General features: G+C 35.9%; 1 protein-coding gene across 1 annotated transcript; it reads right to left on the bottom strand.

The window, feature by feature from the left end:
- Positions 1-203: 203 nt before the first annotated feature.
- Positions 204-20203, bottom strand: LOC121412428. Its single transcript, XM_041605238.1, has 11 exons — positions 20033-20203; positions 10968-10977; positions 6765-6919; positions 6121-6204; positions 5577-5716; positions 4782-4875; positions 4354-4539; positions 3599-3769; positions 2730-2877; positions 2147-2262; positions 204-1023 (listed from the first exon to the last, which is right to left on the bottom strand). The coding sequence occupies exons 1-11, from the start codon at positions 20201-20203 to the stop codon at positions 709-711; spliced, it is 1590 nt and encodes a 529-aa protein (XP_041461172.1). The 3' UTR covers positions 204-708.
- Between the last annotated feature and the right edge of the window lie 329 nt (positions 20204-20532).

The following is a 20532-nucleotide window of genomic DNA, read 5'->3' as shown; positions in this document are numbered from 1 at the left end:
TAAAATACATGATGAGATTTGGACACACCAAGTTTGGTCACAGTCAGTTCATAAATAGATGAGATCTCAGGATGGAACGGAGGAAAATTAGTAAATTAGATCAATGTACATGCACTTGCACCAATACATTTTACACACAAAAGCATTGGAATCGCTTTTTTTTTAAAGATTGGTTATGAAAAGTGTTTTTTTTTCTGCAACCGTTACCCCCAATTTTCGCAAATAGGGTCTTAAAATGGGTGTGAAATGTCAATTGAAAAAGTCCAGAATATTTTTGTCCGAAATATTTTTGCATTGACAGATTATCAAGAAAAATGTCAAGAGGGGCGGGGCTAATTTAGCCCCCAAAGCAGGGATATAGAGGGTTATTTATACAGGTGAAGGGTTGATACTACTTCTTGTAGCATAAACAGATTGCTCTCCCTCCAATATATAGGATTAGACACCAAAACCAGCTAAAAAGATCCCAAAATGGCAAAATTATGGCTGAAAATGTGATTTTTCAGGAAAACGGCGGCCATCTTGGATTTTTGCCCTGCACACTTTTTTGTGGTCAAAAATTTTGTCATTTTATGTTGAGGTAGGATATATGGAACAGAAAAAAACTGTTACCAGGGTAAAACAAAAAATCACCCATTTATAGCCCACTCCTTCTATCAGGAATTAAGTTGGGAGCATGGGAAAGAGAAATGGTTGACAAAGTATAAGTTATGTAGATTTGATAGAACATGCGAAGGAACGCACCATAGGCTTCACCTTATGGGTGGGCCAAATTTCGTAGACAAAAGCCGCAAAGAAATCATAGAAATGTGAGAGGATGTCCGGATAATGTACATTAAAGACGAAGAAACTCTTGAATAGCTTGTCGAACGCTTCTACGATCGTCTGTCCAGCACTGAAAGGCAGACTGTCGAGGCACAGGAAGTATTGCTGCTGTCCTGTCTCCTTCCCGATGGCCACTATGAGGGGCTGCCTGTATGTCTGCTTGATATGATTGATGGCTTCTTTGATGCTTGTTCCTTCCTGTAATTAGAATTTGAAAACATGTTTCAAATAAATAACATTATCCTTCATCCTGCTCAATTTAACAACATCACCCTATTTAAAGAGGATGTTTTCTTCATCAGGGTTTTTTTTAAGTGTTGGTGGCATATCAGACCACAAAAAGTCAATAATAAAAATGCATAGCACAAACGGTTACCATAGACCCCCTAAAAGATCAATTTACCTCATCACAACTCCAATATCCTTTGAGCTCATGTAGTTTGCCTAAAACTATGAAGAGGCTGTAACGTTTACGTTATAATCACCCTACATGTATAAGCCATTAGTTGTAAATACCCCACTGGGGTGATTCACTAACTGGGAACAATTTTAATAATGATTCTCAGGACAAGTATTATTCCCAGCAAATATTAATCCTGATTCACTGGTTCGCTAAAATGTTGTTGGGCTGCAATAATTTTTATAAGGCTAAGCGCATATCAATATTCATGAGCGCATCTAATCCATCCAATCAAAGCATGCAAATTCCTCAAATTTCAGTCACCACCATGGACACCCAATCTAATAATCAATAGCTTGTCTGGTCATGACTCAACTTTTCGTCAACTTCCCCCTTGAAACTAAAGAGAGCATACGTTTATTAAGACGTTGGACAAGCTTGAAAAAATTTCAAGACCATTTGTAGTAGTGCAGGTATTGCATCAAATTGTGTAGGTATCAGTTAACTTTATTCAACCTTAAGTTTGTTTTAAAATTTGGCCCTTTTCAAGCATTTATTCACGTTTGACCACACTTTCACTGCTTAGGCCTACAATAAAACAGGCAGGAGACACACATGGAGGCACATACTCAAGGCGCACAGGGTGGGTCTGAAGGGAATGAAGAGCATTGGTCGTTTGCAATAGGAGTTGCAAGCAATCCAAATCACTCTAAGCCTAATTAATAGGGATTTTACTGCTAATATCAATCCCAAGTACTTTAGTCAATCAGATACAAAAAGGGATATTGCTCTTAGTAGGGATATTGGGCCAAAGAACAATTTTCACTTTATAGTTAGGATTGATATTTGCTGTTCACCCCCTGATGAATTATAAAAGAACCCCCCCAAAAAAGTGCAATATTTCAGAATCAAATTACTCACTGGCACTTGCTGTACAAGGTAGTGTACTGCTGCAGATCTGCTACAGTTTACGCCCTTCGACTTTGGCACCGGCCGATGCAGTGTGTAGAGCACAGTTAGTAGTGCACAAAGATCTCCTGAAAGATGAATGAAAATTCATAAATGAAATCTTTACATTTTAGAACAAGGTAATTTCTGGATCATGTGTTACCCTTCAGATGGAGAAGTAGAACAACAAGTGTTGCCGGCTCCTCTGCAATTTGCATTCTAATACATTAATGACTAAATATGAAAGCACCCTTCCCTCTCTCCCTGCCTGCCTTTTTAGGGTTTAAACTCAAGGAAGTTCCAGCCCAACCAGTCACCAAACACTAAAAGTCCACTGATTTAAGAACATTAGATACAACAATGTTTTCATGACATCAATAAATATATGAAGGATAAATTTGCTGAAATTATGTAACATTACTCAACCTGAATAACTATTTATTTCTAAACACAGTAATCTGGGAAAATATTTCCATGACCTTTCAGGGTCCTAAGACATCTTAGGACCCTATAAGTTGAATCAGGTTCACAGGATGCGGTAAAATCATTAACCTACTGTTTGTATCTTCGTAGCGTTTCACTACTTCCTTGATGCTTTCAGATTCCTGATGGCCCTGCAATATGATCTTCTCCCTCAAGGTTGACCACTTTGACAGCAGTTTGTCGGCTGCATCTTCATGTAGTAACGCAAAATCGATGCCAATCTAAGAAAATTAGGCAAATAGCAAACAAAATATTAAAACAAATAAATAAGATAAAATAGCTTTAAGTTTGATGGACTTGAGAACTACAATATTATGCAGACATAGATTTAATCCATACACATTAAAAAAATATATAAATACAGGAATACTACCAAAACTAGGTCTGGCTGGCTGGCTCGGTAGAGCTAAGCCAGAGAGGCTATCTAGCTAGCTGCTCCAATCTTATGTGTACTACACGCATGTGGTATGCTGGCTTTGAAATACAAAAGAATTTTGTAGTATGAAACTGCCATTGCTACTGATCATGATAGTAAATTCTAGTGTAGGGAAAGCTAGTATGCATGGTGGTGCTGCCCAACCAACATGCACCACAGCTAGTGTATGCACCTAGATGGAATGCAGCAGCAAGAATATCTAGCTATTTATTCCCTAAGGTCTGGTTGCTGCCCCTGATCACTAACACTTCATGACCAAACTCAGTAGTTGTAAACTACAGTATCTAAATACCCGCTATTGGTTAACTGTCACAACCTGACCTGTCCTCCCACATGTGCATATGGAATGTGATATAAATCTGGGGCCCATTCCAGAAAGAATTGTATTTAAATGCAACTAAAACAAAATTTTGTTCCTGACCACCTATAGAACACAAATGAAATTAATAAGTAACAATGCCATGGGAGTATTAACATGATTATTCCTCATAACAAGAATAGCTTACCAAATGTGGAATGTCCTGGTATCTGGGAAATGTAGTCACCATGTCTGTTATGGAGACAGGATTATTACAATCCATCACCAGCTGTCGCCGGTACTTGTGTGTATCTTGAAAGTATTGCGTATGCATGGCCATGTTGGAACGGTGGGGAGGAGAAAACTTCATCCAGTCAATCTGAAACAGGAATAAGATATTGGAAGTGAAAATGTTACTGAGCTCACAAAATGTTCTTTGTAATTCAGTAGATTAGTGTTAAATGAGCAAAGAGAGGATTTAAACCGAGTTATTGAGGAAAGCAAGCGAGCACTTCTTTGCATATTTTTTGGGGGCCAATATCGCACCTTTTTAGTACACATATTTTTATGTCATTTAAATACATTCAAAGTAAATATGAACATGATTTGTAATAAATGAGTGATTTTTCTTTGACATGTTGCCTAGTTATATGTGAAATCTTCATACTCAAAACTTTGAGCTGATCAGACATTTTCAGTTATAGGCGTCAAAATCAAGGCAGAATCCAAGTTGCAAAGCATCATGGATAACCATTATAAATGAGATCAATGTGATAGAATAAGAAAAGAGATAAAGGAGAGAGGGTATGCTGTTTAAATATATTCCCATTATTCCATCAGGTTCCAAACAGCATGCATACATGACGATTCTCAAATATAACTTCAATTTAATACTAATCTCTTGATAAACATTATCCAAAAGTATCTCTGATACAATTTCTCATGAAACATCACATTCATTACCTTTTCCTGAATATTCTGCAGCTGTTGGCCAGTGGCTACTTCATCTGCTTTATCTGCTACAGCTTCATTAGTTTCTTTCTCAGGTTCCATTTTTCTCGGTAGCTTAATTCTCTCACTTTGCGATGCCCTTACATTTTTTAACCTAAACTGGATAAAGCCAGAGCCATCAGGCAAGAAGAAATGTTCCTTCATTTAAGAAAGAAAAAAAAAGAAAGACAAGAAAAAATTAATTCCAACTTAAGGATATAATACCACAATTGAAAACACAATTTGCATCGACTTTGTACACAAAATCATGTTTTTGAGCAATTTTGGGTCTGATATGCACTTTCAAACTGTTGCTGATTTTCTAATTATGCAATTAAATTTATATGTTATTCAATTATGTGAATTTTTTTTAACAGAGTTTATCTTTAATGTTTACTTACATGCCCTTCAATTCCCGGTGTGGTATCTTTGGTTACAGGCCATGTCTGCACTATTTCCTTAGCTAATAACGTCTTCTGTTTAGCTGTTGGCCACCTTCAGGAATGTTTGAAATAGAAAAAGGGAAAATCATGCCAGTATACAGTAGCTACAGACTTTTTCTTTTACATAGAAAGAGGAGTTTGACATGCATTTATTTTATGGCTTGGAATTTTGAAAATTTGCATAAAAACTTTTACAAACATCAATCCTCTATCTCATTTTCAAGATTGTCATTTATAGTCTTGACCATCAAGCAGACTGGTACCATATGCAATGCAACAAAACAAGTCAATAACTTGAAATTCAAAAGCCATTTTGAGATGATGGTATAAACCTTACTATTTTTCTTCATTATTTTATGCTTCACTTGCTTTTTCAACATCACTTTCCTCCCCCCCCCCCCCCAAAAAAAAAAAAATCCGCTATCATGTTTATTTCAGGATGATCCATGAGAGGTTTTACTATGTAAATGTGACATGCTAAAATTGGTGACATGTTTAGAAATGTGCCAGAGCATTTCAATTTAATATCACCAAAAAGGATACCTTATGGTCACCATTTCATAGAGCACATTTTTTTTGCATATCCAGATACTACAAAAGTGTGTGGCCAGCCTAGGAGTGGCATAAATTTGCTCAATTTGTGATTCAAAATGGCAGCATCCACGGTAGATTTTTTTTTAACGCAGCATGCTGAAATTTCATGTGGAGCAATGGTAATTTACACAGATCTGCAATATATTATTCACTACTTACAATCCATGTAGGTCAATAAGATGTCCCACCGCTATCTTTACTAACGTCTTCGTCTGCTTAGTATTGAGTACAGAACCACTCTCAAGATGCTTCAAAAGATCTAGACCTTCGGATGAATTTGTTAGCACTTCTTTGAGATTCTGTAAAAGTATAAACCAAGAATTAATTCATGGATAAGTACACAATTGGCACCTAAATTTGAGCAACCACCTCTGCATGCACGAAGGCAAATGCAAATTTATGGAGGTATCAAACACTTTTAGAACGTTATTCATTTTCATACTTTAAAAAGTACCATTTTATTTGACACAGACTATAGCTTTGACTAGTACGGCCATTATGGAAGGTTGACTTATAAAGAATGACCTCCTTTGCTTTCTCCATCTATTTACCCAATAAGTTTATATTTTTAAGTTTGAATGAGTGACCTGAAATGGGTGGCAATTAATCTAATCAAAGGACATTTTCCCATCTGATACAGAGTTGAAATTAATTTCATTTTTATTTCAAATTGTAATACCAAATGTTAGGTATTACAACTTACCATCACAGTTTTCAACTTCTTGGGCACTGGGCCATCAGATACTGATGAATCATTCTTCGCTGAATTATCCTTCGCTGAATTATCCTTTTTTTGTGTGTTAGAAAAAGAAAGATTAAAATTCATTAATAGCATTCCTTAAAATAAACTTTAAAAATGGACTGAATCAACTGATGTCTGATTTTTTTTAGTTTTTTACTTGTTGACAATTCAAGACCAAAAATATCAAAGTACATTATAATCAATTCCATAAACAATATCTTTGTGAATTGCAGCTGAATTTCCAGACAATGGCTTAAAGAGATAAAATAATTAAAAGCATTGTGTAGCTAAAGGAATGTCTTGACACTTAATATTTCAATGGAATCTCAATTATCCGATATACGAACGTGATATAGCAGTTTACTCTTTTAATTAACAATCAAAACATCAATTACTTTAACGACACACCTAGTATAATGCAATAAAACAATAAAATGCACCCATCTTCAAGCTCTTCAATCTTTCACAACTGCAATGCCAATACATGGCAGAATTAAAGGTGACTCCTGAGGTGCTTATCAAAACATCCTTCATTTACAGCAATTTTATATTCTGACATACATTTATTTAAAGTATAACTGGACTGAAAAAAAAAAGAATCTTACATGTGCATGTACAATGATTTCGTCTGAGGTACTCTCTGGCTGCTGTTGTGACTTTCCAATTGCCACGGACAATTTCCGCCTCAAACCAAATGATATGCCAAGTTTGTCAAGATCTCCTGACATTGTAAGTAGAACTTCTAGGTCAACATCATTCTCTATGAAGGAGGGGGGGGGGGAAGAAAGATGCATAACAAAGCATATATTTAGAGATATTGCACAGAAGAGAGGACCAAAAGCAAGTTTTCCTAAATCCGCCACATTTCTACCAGTGCGACTTTACCCTTTCCTTTCATGTCTCTACTTTCTTTGGACACTTAGGCCCGAATTCACAAAGGTGGACTCTGCAAAATCCACGGATTTTAGAATCCGGGGATTTTTGAGTCCATGGATTCTGGAAAATCCACGGATTCTGCAGTTTGTGATTCACAAACAGTGGACTCAAAAATCCACGGATTCTACCAGACCCACGGTTGAGTCCATGGATTCAACCGTGGACTCAACCGAATTCACGGATTCAACCGTGGATTTTCAATCAAATTTAGGGACTTCCCCTTTTTGAGACTGCACTGCGATTGCTCAGTGTCATGAAAACCAACATCTGCAGCATATACACAATATACAAACAAATATTATTCTAAAATAAATGTTTGCTGGTACCCCCCCCCCCCCTTCCCCAAGAATTATGTTTGCTGGCATTGATCGTTGTATATCTTTACACACAAAAAAAAGCACATCATCAGCTAGCTGCACCTGATCAACCATGGCCCTGAAGTGGCAAAAAGCAGAAATCCATTATTTAATCGAGTTAATCTCAGATAGACAGGATAAGATATGTAACTGAGAAACTAATCACAATCCTTTTTACAGCAACCAATTCCACATCACTAAAGCACCACTGGATCCATCTTTAAGAACAAGGTAATCACTGATTGCCAATTCACTTTGAATCACGCCATGATCATGATGCAATCAGGAAACTAATCATGAATAACGTTTTCACACATTCCAATCCTTTATACTTAAACATCATCACCTAATCTAAAATATCACAGCATTATATTTGATTTTGACACACACACAAAACATATCATCACCATGATCACTCTTATGAATGGGAATAACATCTGGAATAATTCAAAGCACAATCAATTCAATTTGATAACAGACAACAATTTAATATATTATTTTGTCACATTTTCCACACATGAATAACCACACTTTACATGATTATTTAACTATGATTACATAGATTATGACTGTTAAAATTAATTTTTCTGCAAGTCAAGTGATATGCATGTAATTTTTTTTTAAATTTATATACATCATACTATCATGGAATACCATCAACCCCGCTATACAGGCCTCGGAGCCCCCCCCCCCCCCCCGCCCCTCAATGATTTACGCAATATTTTCGCAGCGCGATATTTTTTTAACGTGCTCGCTGACTTTTACCTTCAAGTCTTGCGCAACTTATGAGACCAGTTTTGCGTCACCCGGGTACGCGGTCCCGAAATTACGTAACATTGTCAGACCAAAAATTGCTCAAAAGCGTGATTTCGTGTACAAAATCAATGCAAATTATGTTTTCAACCAAAAATCATAAATGTATGATTATTTTTAGCTTTGCTGGTTTAAATGTATTCATTTTATGCTGTTTATTATCAGAAGAGTCCCCAACAAATTTCATTGAAAAAACAATGATATCAAATATGCATTACGTGAAATTGGGAGTTGGGAGAAATTAATTGCCAAACACAGATTTACAAAAATTTTTTTGAGGGGTTCATATTGTATCATCAGTACTGCAGATTATATTAAATACTCATAGATAAAGAAATAACAGAAGTTCTTGATTTGTTGATGTGGTTGGGAGAATTCATTTGAATATTGATACCATAAAAACTGTATATAGGCATATCTATTAATAAATTTGGAATTATGTTGCAATGGATGACATTGTACTATAAAGACCAAGAAAAGCAAATATAGTATACAGATAATACAGTACCTGACTCATTATCAATATTCATGAAAACTAGGGCCATACATTTTAAATGTCCAGCTCAGACGTCAGATAGGGGTAATACTATATTATATTTATGTTATTAATGTACTTATATTCATCACTCTGTATGATGATTAAGTATTTATTGAATATTGATATATGACTTCGGTATTATCAATTGAAAAATACACGAAGAGCATGACAGTAAGAAAGTTAGTATTTATTTTTAAAGTAAACCTAGTTAGAAGGATCTGGTCTTTGTCTGAATGATTTTCACACTTCTCTTACTTAAAGAAATACAATGGAATTATAAGATTTTGTATATATGTTGATATATCAAACGCAATTATCGAAAGACTCACTTAAATTCTTAGTCTGTAGCGTCTAATATCAAGATAAATGCTCAAGAGCATATTTAACCCTATATAGCCCGGGCTATTTTGAAATTGCATAGCCCGGGGGGGGGGGAGGGGCCCTCAGATCTCGGCCGTTTATCGACCAATTGCAACAAAATTTGGTGGGTGGGTGTCTCATTATGTATTTTACAAGAATGCGTTGTCAAATTTGTGATATTTATTATCATTTTTTTATTTATCTAATTAATTATGCAAATATTCAAATTTTTTCAAGGAATTTTCATTTTTTTGTAGTTTTCCCCCATTTTTTGAGAAAATGCAATGGAATCAAGCATGTTAGTAGCCAGTCATGTAATCTAAAAGACAGCTCACTCAACTGTATTGAAATTGTATAATTATTAGATTATAATAGTAATTAATTATGCACATATGCTAATTTTTCTCGATAATATTCTTGTTTCCTTCCGTGTTTCCAAATTCTTATGTATTTCTTTGTTTTTAATTTATTATGTATTGCTTTGTTTTGAAATCTCTACTTTTTATTGTTTTTTTTAATCTAGAATAGTTGGTGATAGCCCAAAAGAAACTTATGTGAGGAAAAACAGAAAAAAAAAACATTCATCTGACAACGCTTATTGTAAAACCCATACATTGTACACACAAAAGTCAATGGAAATTGCCATTTTCGGTGACATTGGTTACGAATATGAGCTATATCTCCGCAAGTGTACCCCCGATTTTCACAAACGGTCTCAAAATGTGCTGGAGATGTGAAAGAAAAAAGTCATGAAATTTCAGCGTATTATTTTTTTGCATTTAGAAATTATCGCGAAATATGTCGAGGAGGGGCCTTTTAGGCCCCCCCCCCGGGTTATAAAGGGTTAAAGGACAAATAAGTACTGTACAGTACATTACAAAGAGAGGGTGCTAAATAAAACAATCTAAATTTCAATGCTTAAAAATAGTCAATGACCGCTATTATACTTTAGTGACATTGGAATGATGATAGGAGTACAAGTCACATTATCGACCCTTCCCCAAAAGTTCAGACTGGCATAACAGAGTCTACATTTATATTAAAAATGCAATCTGCACACTGACGGAATACCTGTTCTTCCGATTAAGGAAGTACAGGGCTTGTTCCCCACCAGGACTCCTAATGTAGACATGAGTCCCATCGATGACACCTATGACAACAGGTAGAGGTTCACTACATTCTGTATTCCTCCTCAGCTCAGATCACCCTCACACATGTTGATGAGATGGAGTGCAGTCTCTTTTGAGAAGCGATACCGCATTCGAAAGGCTTCATCCATGTACAACTCAAAAGGATTCATTCATTTCTGTAATCCCATCAGGGTCTGGGCCGGTTGGCTATCTGTGTATACATGGAAAAAGAATTAGAGTAGACAAACATGAAAAAAAAAGATAATTCAAGATTCCCTGAACAATAGGTAAGGTTTGCTAACCATTCAGCCCCCCCCCCCCCTAGTCTTCTTAGGTACAGTATGGAAATAGCCCAGTCTATTAAGTTTTTCTTTTCCTAATTTTGTTTTTACATTAATATGCATTGCATACATCAAGTCAAATGTTTCAAATAATCTGCTGCTTTAATTGCTGTACTCCTTTCATTCATTTTGACTCCATCCATTTTTAAATCTTGAAAATTGTCACTGCTTGTGCAAGTAGGAACAAAAATTTGCCATGTTGGTTTCATCACTAGTGCTTCAACCAGTATCTCCACCATATAGAAACAAGTCATAATTTTGTCAGTTATAAAAAAGGGAAATATTTTGCAATACGCACTGCATCGGTTTATTGTTCAATTGAAACAAAGCTTACCTCTCTGAGGCTGTTGACATGATCAAGATGCATTAAATGAGCACGGTGATTTTCTGCCATTTTTTGTTCTGCATAGAAAATGAAATTGACATAGGGTTAAGTTTCAATGTCAAAGAAAATAGTCATAAGAAAAATGAGCATGAGACTAGAATGAGATTCAGTCATCAGTCATTGAGATAACAGTTTGAGAAAATTCTCTAAAATCTGTATTCTGAAAATTGTCTCATCTCTGTAAGGACATCCCCTATTTTATCTCTGAAAATGCCCATTTTTTTTCTTTGCTAAAATTAATAACATACATGACTGCTCTCCCAAATTTATTTTCTTTGAAACGATTCATCATCTCAAATGAAATCTTCAAAATTGCTGAAAAGACTAGCCTGGAGGTTCCTGGAGAGTAAAAATTAGTCATAGCTGGCCCGTAGGCTTACTCATGACCCTGGCCTGGATAGTACCTACTCACCCATGGGTTCATATCGTCTCGCGAGTGAAGGATTATCAGTCATACGCACGCGACACACCACTACACTTCGAAAATACAGTGGGCTTTTGCCCACATAAAAGATTATGTTTAAATACATATTCCACATCCTGCTATGACACTTACCGAATCATTTAGATCCTTCCGTGACTTCTCCTTGAAGTTTCTTTCTAAAAATATGTAAATTTTCTTGATCTTTAGTGAAGGTTTTACGGAGATAGAAATCAGTCAGCGTTGATATCAATTTTCTCCTGAAGAGGGCGCGCGATTTATATTCATATCAAAGACACGACAAGGGAAAGAATAGGCACCTACACTATTTTACACGCATATCGACGCAAGGCATTACGCAAAGTCCGTGAAGTGTCCAATCTTTTCATTGTAGACTTTGGTATACCGTATACGTCTTATTGACGTTCGTCAAAAAATACACAATATGTAGATTACTCAGGCTGCTACAATTGTGGTGAGATGAATCATAACAGAGCCAACTGTAGACATAACACTATGATTCAATGTCGACAATGTTTCCTCTGGGGGCATAAAGCTAAAGCCTGCCCATCCGTCTACCAATACTAACAACTTGGCCAGGAAGAGAGTGCCGGTTCAGACACTGATGAACTTGGCCCTGAACACCACCATTTCTTAAAAGACAAAGGGCATGTTGAGCGAAGTGATCAATTCATAAATCCAGAGGCTCATACCAACGATTACCATCTTTCTACTGATGACGACCTGATATCAAATAAAGAAATTCATGATGATCAATTTGTTCACCAACCTGTACAACAACATGTTTTTACTGATGACCTATTATCAAATAATGGAAATAATGATGATCAATTTGTTCAACACCCTGTACAACAAAATCCTCCTACGGATGACGACCTATTGTCAATAATTAATGGAAATCATGATGATCAATTTGCTCACCAACCTGTACAACATGGCGATGAAGAAGAGCATGTATTAACAAACAAACGATATCCAAATAACAATATAGCAATTAACAATAAAAATGGTCTGAGAATAGCGCATCATAATATAAGATCACTTCTCCCGAATTTTGATGAAGTGAAAGTTACGACCCAGGAACACCGCTTCGATGTGTTAGCATTAAATGAAACTCGTCTTTGCGAATATATTAATGATGCCAGAATTGCCATAGATAACTATGTTGTCTACAGGAAAGATCGTAATACTCGCGGAGGAGGAGTACTTATTTATGTGAATGAGAATAGATTGAACCATAAATTGAGGCAAGACTTGATGATGGATGAAGTTGAACTTGTTGCCGTTGAAATTATGCAACGTAATTCATCACCAATAATAGTAATTGCCTGGTACAGACCGCCTGGTTCTAATATTAGGTTATTTGACTCTATTGAAGTGATCTTAATGAAAGCTGATGACGAAAATAAAGATATAATATTCTTAGGAGATTTCAACTGCGATTACCTTGCAACAGACTCTAATAATTGTTACACGAATAGATTAAGAGTAATATGTGACTATTTTCCTTTAACACAGGTCGTTGAAAAACCTACAAGAATCACTTCTGATACATCTACGATGATCGACCTAATTTTCACGAGTAATGAATCAAAAATTGTTGAAAGTGATGTTATGCATATTGGTACAAGTGACCATTCATTAGTTTATATCGTCTGGGGGAAAACCAGACATTCGATAGCCAAACACGTTTACAGAACCTACAGAAGTTATAAGAATTTTGATGAAAATGATTTCTGCTATGCATTGAGTGAGATTGACTGGAATACAGTTTATTACCCACAAGATGTAAACCTGTCACTACTTGCATTTGAATGTTTGTTTTCTTTTGTGTGCAATGTGCATGCGCCTGTCAGAACAAATAGAGTACGAAATAACAAGTCACCCTGGATTGATGTCGAAATATTGAATTTAATCCATGAGCGAGATTATCTTAAAAAACGTGCCATAAAAACGAAAAAGAAAGAAGACTGGGAAACTTTCAAGAAAATGAAAAATTATGTAAATACAAGAATAAGATCTAAAAAAAGACAAAAGTTTCAAGAAAAAATAAAAACTTCATGTGGCAATGTAGGCCAAACGTGGAAAAATCTTAATCTTTTAATCCCTCGTAAAAAGAAGGGTAATAAGATTACATCTTTAATGACAGACTCGGGAGAAATCAATGATGCTCAACTAATCGCTCATGAACTAAACGAATATTTCGTCAGTATAGGACCAAACTTAGCGAATCAGATTATACGGGATTTTGATATTCACTCATGCTTGTACATAGACAAACCCGTGTTCAGTTGCTCCTTTGATTTTACTCCTGTCGCAACTAATACTATTTCAAAGCAGATAGGTAAGTTGTCGATATACGACAAGGCTATGGGAAACGACTTTCTACCGATTAGATTGATAAAACTAGCAATGCCATACATAAAAGAACCACTTACGCATATAATAAACTTGTCCACAACTTCTGGGATCGTTCCAGAGAATTGGAAAGTTGCTCGGGTGGTGGCATTGCATAAAGGTGGAACGAAGGAAGCATGTAATTATAGGCCAATCTCAATCCTTCCAATTCTATCAAAGGTTTTAGAAAAAATAGTATTTAATCAACTTTATGAATATCTAAATAGTAATGGAATAATTCACAAGTATCAATCAGGATTTAGGCCTCTTCACTCTACAACCACGGCACTTTTAAATGTAACTGATGACTGGCTTAAAAGCATCGAAGATGGACATATCGTGATTGCTGTAATGCTGGATTTTAGAAAAGCTTTCGACACAGTAGATCACGATCTCCTCCTTCAAAAACTGAAAAACTATGGCATTCAAGATCGCCCTCTACGATGGTTTGCCAGTTATCTGGAAAATAGATCACAAGCAACGTGTATAAATGGCAAAGTATCTGAGTTTTCAGCTTTAAAATGCGGTATCCCTCAAGGGTCAATACTAGGCCCCCTAATGTTTGTACTTTATATTAACAGCCTACCCGAAGGACTCAGATATTGTAAGGTGAGCATGTATGCTGACGATACCGTCTTGTATCTGTCTGGTAGTAATGTTTCTGTCATGATAAATCAAATTAATAAAGATCTGGAATATGTAAGGCAATGGCTCGTCCTTAATAAATTAAGTTTAAATGTAAACAAAACCGAATATATTGTACTCGGTACAAGACAAAGATTACAAAAAATTGGAGATGAGAATATTGATATCAATATAAGTGGAAATTCTTTGAAACGAGTGCAATCATGTAAACATCTCGGAGTTATAATTGACGAAAATCTCACATGGCGAGGTCATATTGAACTATTGCAGAAAAAAACTAATTCAGGATTACATATGTTACGAAGTATAAGAAATATAGTAGACAAAGAGTCACTAAAAATGGTTTACAATGCATTGGTATTTTCTCACCTAAACTACTGTAACGTAATATGGGCAAATTGTGGAAAAACGCTGTTAAACATCTTACAAAGAATTCAAAACCGAGGTGCCCGCTTAATAAACAACGCTCCTTGGTTTTCATCAGGAAAGGAGAACCTTGACCTACTTAACTGGGAACCTATTGTTAAAAAGTTAGAAAATGATACTGCAATAATTATGTATAAAGTTATGACAAAACAAGTGCCTCCGTACATAAGTGAAAAGTTTAAATTTCGAACAACTATTTACAACACGAGACAAAGTAACATGTGTGTTGATGTGCCTCGCCCCAAAACTGAATCTGGTAAACGTAGGTTTTTGTATAGAGGTGCTCAGATATGGAATTCACTTACTGAGGATACTCAGAAGTCTTCAAGTATTGGTATTTTCAAGTCTAAATTAGCTAATTAGTAATATAGAATATGTTTCGAACTGAATCATGTCAAAGAAAGTTTATGAAACTTTTTAAATAAAAATGATATGGTGGCATTTTGTTGCAGTAAAATCATTTGAATGGCCTTTCAGATAACATTGAACATTCTATTGATTGTAATTAAGATGAAAACAGCAACTCTGTGTATTGTAGAACGGGATGGAATATGTGCACTAACTTTTTACTATTCATTAAAAATATTTAATATCCTTATAATATTATATTATTCCTCTCATATATATTTTCACCAGTCAAATCGTTTGTTTTTGTTATTTCATAAAGATTTATTTTATTCTGTTTTACATTACTTTCTATTTATTCGTATTATATTATTCATCTCATATATACGTTCATCAGTCAAACCGTCTGTTTTTGTTATTTTTTATAAGAATTATTTCATTCTTTTTTTATATTACTTGCAATTTTGTCTTATTATATTATTTTTGAGTTTTTCATACATTTTAATCCGTATTATACCTCCTCTATTTTAATAATTTAATAAGTTTGTGCATCTCACTTTACTGCAGTAATTTGTTTTTATAACTTACATGTTATCATGGTATTAGGCATATTTAAGTAAGCCTTATATATTTATTTTCTTGATGACATAAATTATAGTTCTATGCTTTTTATTTATTCATATTTCCTTAGATAATCTTAAATACGTTGCAATTTTGTAGCTTAACGAAATTTATAATTGTATGTTTTCATTTTACATATACATAATTTGATCTTACTTTTCATTTTTCCTTTATCATTGTGTCATCGGTAATTCCTATTTTCATTGGGTTCTGTATAATATGTATCTCTATTGTCATGCATGTTTTATGTATTTGTTATTTTGCACGGCCCCTTTGTAAACCAGCCTAGTAGCTGAACAGGGCTTTTACCGTCAATAAATAAATGAATCAAATCAAATCAAATCAAATCAAAGCTTGTACTGCTGGTTTCTTTCCAGGCACGTATATTATTTTCATTTTTTTTTTATCAGTCATCTTTTTAAATTAATGCAAATGAGTGTTATCATCACCAATAATAATCATTAATTATGTTTTTTGAAGGCATTTCATTAATTGGTGCCCATAATTAGTAAATTAATCATGAGGATTGCGCATTCAAAGAATTTAGATACAGTTATAAAATTACCGAGGAGCTGAATCAAGGTTGTGAAATTATTAGCGCCACCAACGGGCTTCCTTGTATTTCCGTGGAAGAGACAAGCGAAGTCACTTTCGAGGCCGAGGTAAGCAAAATGTGCTTTTTTTATCGGATTATTATTTTATTATTCTTTTACATTCAACAAACTCTTGCTACTTACCGGCAAGAGCCCCGGTGCGTAGCGAGAAGGAGCTTCGGCAAATATTACTTCAGCAATGAAGCGATGTTTGCCGACTACTTCGAAATCCAGGGTCAAACACGGTCTATTGTACGAGGTTAGTACATACTAACCTCGTACAATGTGTGAGTGGTACCAACTGAACTTCTGTCAGTTCTGAATTTGATTCTGAATGATGAATCTGAGACCGAGTGCACCGTAGAACTGATTTTTACTCTCCAGGAGCCTTCAGGCGTGCAGGCTAGAGTAAAGATAGACCATGTAGATCTAAGAAAATCCAGCGACAGGGACAATCATAAATTTCGGAAGAACCGAGTGAAAAGGGGAACAAGTCAAGGGTCTAATCGTCTAACGTCAACGAGTACGTCTAGCCGTGTCACAGAGCTCGCGAAAGAACAACACAGAAATGCACTTGTGGGGCTACACAAAACCATTTCCGCGAGAATTTTTTCACTATCTCGACTCTCATGACCGTACCTAATATACATGCATTTATGACATAAATTCGGACATTAATTCACAAATCAATACATAAAAAGTGACAAAAAATATTGCTCATCAAACAAATATGTCAAATTACTCACAATTTTCTCGGAGCTCGGTCCAGCATGTATTTTTTCCACCACTTTCACGTCCAGTCTTCCACCTTAAATTTTGCTGCAAAATTATCGTCCAGCGGTGATGTCTATACCCAAATGCTGCGCTGTGATTGGCCAATTACGCCTAGAATCCACGGATTCTGTGGAGTCCACTGTTTCAGACCACCCCAAACAGTTGACTCGAAATCGTGACGTAATAGACTTGGTTGAATCCGTGGATTCGGTCGAGTCCACCTTTGTGAATCACAAAAGCGAATCCGTGGACTGTGGACTCAACAAAATCCGTGGATTAATCCGTGGATTTTGCAGAATCCACCTTTGTGAATTCGGGCCTTAACCTTTGAAATAAGATATTATTTGATAGAGACACAACGAAAAATACTGACACACCAATTTGAAAATGTCCAAAACCCTATTTTCAGAAAATGAAAATAAGGCCTGATTACTGTTTCATTGATTTTGTTGTATGTATATAGTTTGATTATTTTTCATAAATGATATCTCCTCCTTTGTGCACGTTTGGGCGACAACCCCATCCCCAAAACATAAGTAATGTAACTGGTTGTACATTATTGAATTTATATAAATATACCTATGATGTATTAGACTATGTCGAGGGCACAGGTAAACTCTTGAGTTGTTCTCATAGGATGATAATGCAGTCAAAGGCACATGGTCAATAAGGTCATCAAGCCTCACCAAACTGTATGCACACATCTCCATTTCTTGGACACAGAAGGCATGGTAATGGCGGAAAAACCCACTATTGTAACACCTTCTAACAACAAAATTGATCTCTCCTGCTGTTGTCCCTGGGACCAAAATGACTACTATTCGACTGAACTGTGGTTCATCATCATCATCAATGCCTGTTACCAAGTACATATTTGGAATATACTCAATGCCATATACTGTCACTTTACTGGCTGCAAAGATTTCAGAGTCCTCATGAAGGTGAAGGCTTTCAATGATAGATTGGCTTCCTTCTAATGAAGAAACTGTAACAACACTACCACTAATGCACTCCAAATCTTCTCTTAGACCTTTTCCCATCCAACCTGCACATTGCATCACCTGGTGTTTTACAGCAACACTTTTGCAAATGTTTCTAAAATTACAATTAATTGCTGCTAATCTCTTGCCAAAATTATGCTTAATTTCAAACCGAAGACATTGCGAAAGAACCAGAGGTCCACACATTCTCATGCACATTGGATAGTGCACCATGTGATGGTGCTTATTTATCATACGGCTTTCGGGAAACACAAGCTTGAAATGACTATGATGATCAATAATCATGTGTTTCAGAATTACAGTCTGAGGTATAGAAACTACGGGTGAATAAATTATTTCCAAGCATTGTAACAACAAAAGTAGTATTTCGTAGTGGAGGTTATCTTGAGGGATACGATCCCCTATCAACAGAGGCAACATCCGTGTCAAACACCACATTTGGGAAGCCTTTTCACCTAGTTTGTGGTCTTGTATATTCCTTATTCGTTCCATTGACAAGCAAGTTGGCTTGTTCTTCTTGTCATTGAACGAGTAATGAAAAGATGATATGCGCTGATTAAATTCAGACAATGTCATGAATTGATCCACAAAGAGAAGCTGGTTAAGTATGAGTTTAATCTCATACTGACACACTCCCTCAAGAAGATCGTGCATAACATCAAAGTTGAAATTATTCACACAGTGGAAAGAACTCAACACATTCAATGGGCATACACCTCTTATGCCACTGTCTGAATCACCACGTCCTCTATCAGCAGCAATCTGAGATAATTCATCATGTTCTTCCATTTCACGAAGCTGAAAATCCTCATCTGAAAAGTTAGTCTGGATTTCTTCTCGAGTTACAAGGCACAACCTACATAGCTTTCTTGCAGATGGGCTTAGAAAACCCAAAATATCATGTACTGCTAATGAGTCACCAACAAATGAGATCAATGTACCATGAACTTTTATCATGTTATCATTGATGATGATCTCTACACCATTTTCACTTTCAAGCATTTTCAATTCCTCAAGGAATGGTCGCAAAATAGCATTGAAACCATATTTCTTCAAGTCTGAGCTATAACATACTGCTAGCAAAAAGGTACTGTTCATAGTAGAGCTATAACATGGTGGAAAATTTTGAATACTGTAATAAAACAAGCCTAATTTGTGGAGGCCCTTTTTGCTTCCCAGGGGATTAACGACTTCCACATCATCATAGTAGAGTACAATTCTAAGAGCATGTGGGTGATTTTGCAATACTTCATTCTGATGATATTGTGTGCCATCCATATATCCTCTGAGAATGCCCTTTGGTGATTTAATTTCAGAGTCAATGAGGGCTATTACATCTGGTTTCAGTACAAGTTTTAGAACTTCTAGTATAGGGACATACTGGAATGTCTCTGTGACCACTATTTGCTTTGTTTGGCCAGTTTTTCTGTCCAACCTGTGATCAATTCTTGTTCCCAATGCCAGCTCAACTGGAGGAACCAACATTAAGTTGTCATTCATGTATTGCATTTGCTGACTTGGCGTTTCAATGCCTACATAAGGGTTTTCAAGCTCTTGAAATTGGAGACTAAGCTGCTGCACATCTTGTGAATCTGTATCAATTCCATGGTGTTGCATTACAGTTATCATCTTTTGCCGGAGAGATGAAAGTGTTTCTTGAAACATGTTTTTTGTACAACTAATGACACTTTGAATGGTAGAATATGTGATAGATGTCGAAGCCTTTAATCTTATGACCAAATTCATGGCAAGCTTCTTCAATGAACCTACATTGAAATCTTCCTGTTCATAAACTTGTTCAGCATCTTCTATGTCCTCATCATCATTTGCTTGCTCATTCTCTCCTTCATCATCCCCGTCATTATCATGAGCTAAGCCACCACGTGCGCCTACATGTACAGGGGGATTATTGGCAACTGGCACACGGGCTGGCATATACATGTCGGCATGTTGCAAACGAATATGGCGCAACAGGGAGTTCATGAGAGTGAACGTTCGCATACAACCATTTTGACCACAAACAAGTGTCTCTCCATTCCCAAAGATTGCATGGGTCATACGTAAATGGCGAGCGTACTCTCTGACTGTATCAGCATGAATGAGTCGTTCACATTTAAAGCATTTCAAATCCATGACTTCCTGAAAACTGAAATGCAGTGTAATTCGAAGAAAAGAAGAAATGCTAATATAGAAGAGAGATGCTAATAAAAATAGTAAATGCCAGAAAAGGAAAGGCGATAAGACCTAGAATCCTGCAATAGCCTGAAAAC

This window comes from Lytechinus variegatus, chromosome 4 (assembly GCF_018143015.1).
Source record: "Lytechinus variegatus isolate NC3 chromosome 4, Lvar_3.0, whole genome shotgun sequence".
In the NCBI taxonomy this organism is placed as follows: domain Eukaryota; kingdom Metazoa; phylum Echinodermata; class Echinoidea; order Temnopleuroida; family Toxopneustidae; genus Lytechinus; species Lytechinus variegatus.
Note: the sequence above shows the minus strand (reverse complement) of the source record. Positions and strands in the feature narration are given on the sequence as shown.